We start from the raw sequence: 3,338 nt of genomic DNA on the forward strand, positions 1-3,338 counted from the left end.
TCTTTCCCTGCACCATCAGAATAAATGAAGAAGCAGATGAGGCAAGCAGACACTTCTGACACTGTGCAGAATTCGTCTGTGGAATCAGCCCTCCTCATTGTTATGATGGACACATAGGCGTCTTCTACACAGCAACGGACTTGTGTGGTTTCCCTGTTACTGCTGAGGCTACTGATACATTACAGTGGAAACGTGGCTTCCACAAGGCTGGTAATGACCATATTGTTATAGCATTATAATGTTGTAGCCATCTGTGTGGTTCTCTGAATTACCACTTTTCATTTTTAAAAAAGTTAAGTGTCTCGCCCATTTCATTGCAGAAATATGATACAATATCACTGCAACAAAAAGGCCTAAAGACTTACTTTGTAGAGTTTGTAGAACCTAACAGACAGATTGTTATAACATCATAATGCTATACCAATAAGTTAATTGCCAATTGCCAATTTTTTAAAAGAGGCCCTTGGTGGTTGGTGGTGGGAAAATGGCCACTGCAGGGAACTGGGGCACGGGAAAGGGCACCAATGTGAGTGGGGCCAGGAAAATCCAGATTTTCTGGTCCACATGGCTGCAACCCTAGCCTTGCTGAGATCTTTTACAAAACAATGCAGCAAAGCAGGCTTGGGAAAGATTTCAAGAAAGATGGAGGAAACCCAGGAAGTACTCTGAAGCACCATGATGCAAATCCCAACCCACAGCAGCCAGCATCAGCAAATATCTCACCGCATGAGTCGAATCATAGAGCCCATGTCCCTAACGAGAGTCTGGTTGCGCCGGAATATCTGGGCTCTGGGGTTTTTGTCATAGGTGAACCAGTCGCCATACTTCTTCACCAGCCCAGGAAGGCCGCTGGCATTGAAGATCTCTTTAAAGTACCTAGGAGTGGAGAAATAAGTCACTCAGATATGGTTGGAAGACTTCCATCCCACTTTACCAGGTAGATCAAGATGGGTAGTTGTGCTAGTCTGTCTGTAACAGCAGAAAAAAGTAAGAGTCCAGTAGCACCTTAAAGACGAGATAAATTTGTGGTAGGGTATGAGCTCATACCCTACCACAAATTTTGTTAGTCCTTAAGGTGCTACTGGACTCTTACATTACCAGGTATCAGAGCTGGTGAAACTGGAACACGAGCATGGCACACAGCAGCTGTTCACAGAACTACATGCCTAAATAGGTATGCATTCACAGGTGGGCTCTGGCACATGCATACAGATACACAAACATTTTCAGTAGGACTTGGTGCTAAAATACTCTGTGGAAAGCAATCAGAGGCCCCAGTCACACGGGCCGGATATCGCGGGGGGGAGGCGTGGCTAATTGCCCTGGAGGAAACTAACGCACGGCTGCTCGAGCACACATCCCGGTCGAGGTCCCGTGGTTCGGGGGAAATGCCGATCAGACGGGTATCCTGCAGCGCGGCACAGAAGGAGCGCCGTGCGATTGCACTAGCAATCACTCTTTGTGCACATGCGCTGTTGGGCGCTGTTGCGCAACCTGTGGAGACGAACAGCGGCGGGCGCCGGATGCCACCTAAGTCCACCGGGAACACGATCAGACACCCGCCCTTGGCCCGCGGTTTCAGGAAACTAGTACCTCGTAGGTACTAATTTTTAACTCCACACCTTTGGCAGGGAGCCACGGGTTCGCCACGGGAGCACTGTGCTTCCCAGATGTTGGGGTGAGATCGCGCCCGGAAAATCCGCGTGACTCCTGTGCCTCTCCCGCAGCAACTTTGCTGTGTGACCGGGGCCATAGAGGCATAGACAGCAGGTGAAGGCCAATTATTACCTGGTACAGAAACCATCACCAAGCCTTGCTGAAACCATCACAGAGCCTTGTTTTCCTGCCTTCCTCAACGCGAAATGGGGATGTTGGGGAGGGGGGACTCTGCAGAGCTATGCAAGTGGCAGAGGGAAGGACTTCCAGACAACCACTACTGTCAATGCAGCCCCCTCTCCTTTGCCTATGGGGACAACTGCTGTGGAGCAAAATGCAGCCCCCAGACTAGGGCTCTAAGCCACATCCTTGGAGCATAAATATGCATGTAGGAAAGCCTCAACCTATGGAACGGCTCTCACACATTTATGAGTAAAACTTCCATCAGAGCGAGATTTCTATGATGTTCTGGTGTGAAAGTGGAGGACTAGAAGGCTTGAGGGTGCACACTTGAGCTGATGGGTGAGGCAGAGAAAGGGAAGGTGGCATAGCAAAAAGGAGAGAAAATAGGCTTTTACAGAAATTATCATCAAAAAATATTGCCATAGCCACCATCTCTGAAGATGGATCTTCATCCTCTGTCTATGCCTGATAGCTGTGACAGCAGCAGCAACAACAGAGGGAAGTTCCAAATCCAGGAGCAGTTAATTTCTGAATTACCAGACAATGAGGACAAACAAGATGGGAAGGTTATTCCCATCAGATTTGGGTTAACCCTGCAACCCTGAGCAGAGATATACCCTTTTAAAGGGGCTAGGAGACTAAAGATGGTACTGTAAATCTGGCCCAGACTTCCAGCCCCAGATGAAAAGGGACCATATCAATTATATCTTCTTCTCCATTTCCAGCACTGTACTCCTTGTCATTCACTCTGGCATCCCAGGGGCACCTGCTGAAGAGGCCGTCGCACGGGACAGAACTTTGGTTCAATGTAGATCTTATGCAGAGAGAGAACAGGGCCAGAGGGTGAAAGGCTGCCAACCTCTGAAACCCGTTTGCACAGCTCCTGCTCAGCCCCTGTTGCCCCCCAGCCCAGAAAGCAAAGTTGCTTTTCCCTGCCAAGAAAGCTGAAGAGGCAACAACCAATGGAAGGGGAGGGGAGGCGAGAGCCAAGGGGATCCTTACGGCACATTGTAGCTTGCCCAGTAACCCTGCTGATACAGCTCCTGGGTCTTGTCGTCCACAACCATCATCCCGCTAGAGAGAAAAAGAAAGAAAAACCGGGGAAATTGTTAGGGTTTGAAAAACAGCCATTTTTTTAAAAAATAAAATGTCTGTAGCAAGGCCCAGCCTCTCCACAGATGGAGAAGCAGGAAGTATCAGGGCAGAGGAAGTAGCCAGATGGCAAGCAGGCAACTGGGTGGCTGGCTGAAGTCTGGACATGCTAAAAAAGAAAATGTCTGACACACACATCTGTAGCTGCGTAGCCCAACCTCCCCACAGATGGAGAAGCAGGAAGTATCAGGGCAGAGGAGGTAGCCAGATGGCAAGCAGGCAACTGGGTGGCTGGCTGAAGTCTGCACATGCACAGAGATAGTCTACCGGCTTCCCACAGTGACTAGTCCAGACTGAAGGAGAGCAGCAACAGAGTTTGGGTCCAGCTGACTCTCAGGACAATTAGG

The 3,338-nt window shown here is 49.3% G+C and overlaps 1 protein-coding gene across 1 annotated transcript in view; it reads right to left on the bottom strand.

Moving 5' to 3' along the window:
• The window catches only part of PLBD2 (phospholipase B domain containing 2), a 29,047-nt gene that overhangs the window by 2,883 nt on the left and 22,826 nt on the right, over positions 1-3,338 (bottom strand). The window contains exons 9-10 of the mRNA XM_015410651.1: positions 2,842-2,913; positions 724-876 (exon numbers count right to left, since the gene is read on the bottom strand). Coding sequence (XP_015266137.1) covers positions 724-876; positions 2,842-2,913 — 225 coding nt within the window. The remainder of the gene's footprint in view (positions 1-723; positions 877-2,841; positions 2,914-3,338) is intronic.

Source organism: Gekko japonicus, unplaced genomic scaffold (genome assembly GCF_001447785.1).
Source record: "Gekko japonicus isolate JY-2015 unplaced genomic scaffold, Gekko_japonicus_V1.1 scaffold4532, whole genome shotgun sequence".
NCBI classification, from domain to species: domain Eukaryota; kingdom Metazoa; phylum Chordata; class Lepidosauria; order Squamata; family Gekkonidae; genus Gekko; species Gekko japonicus.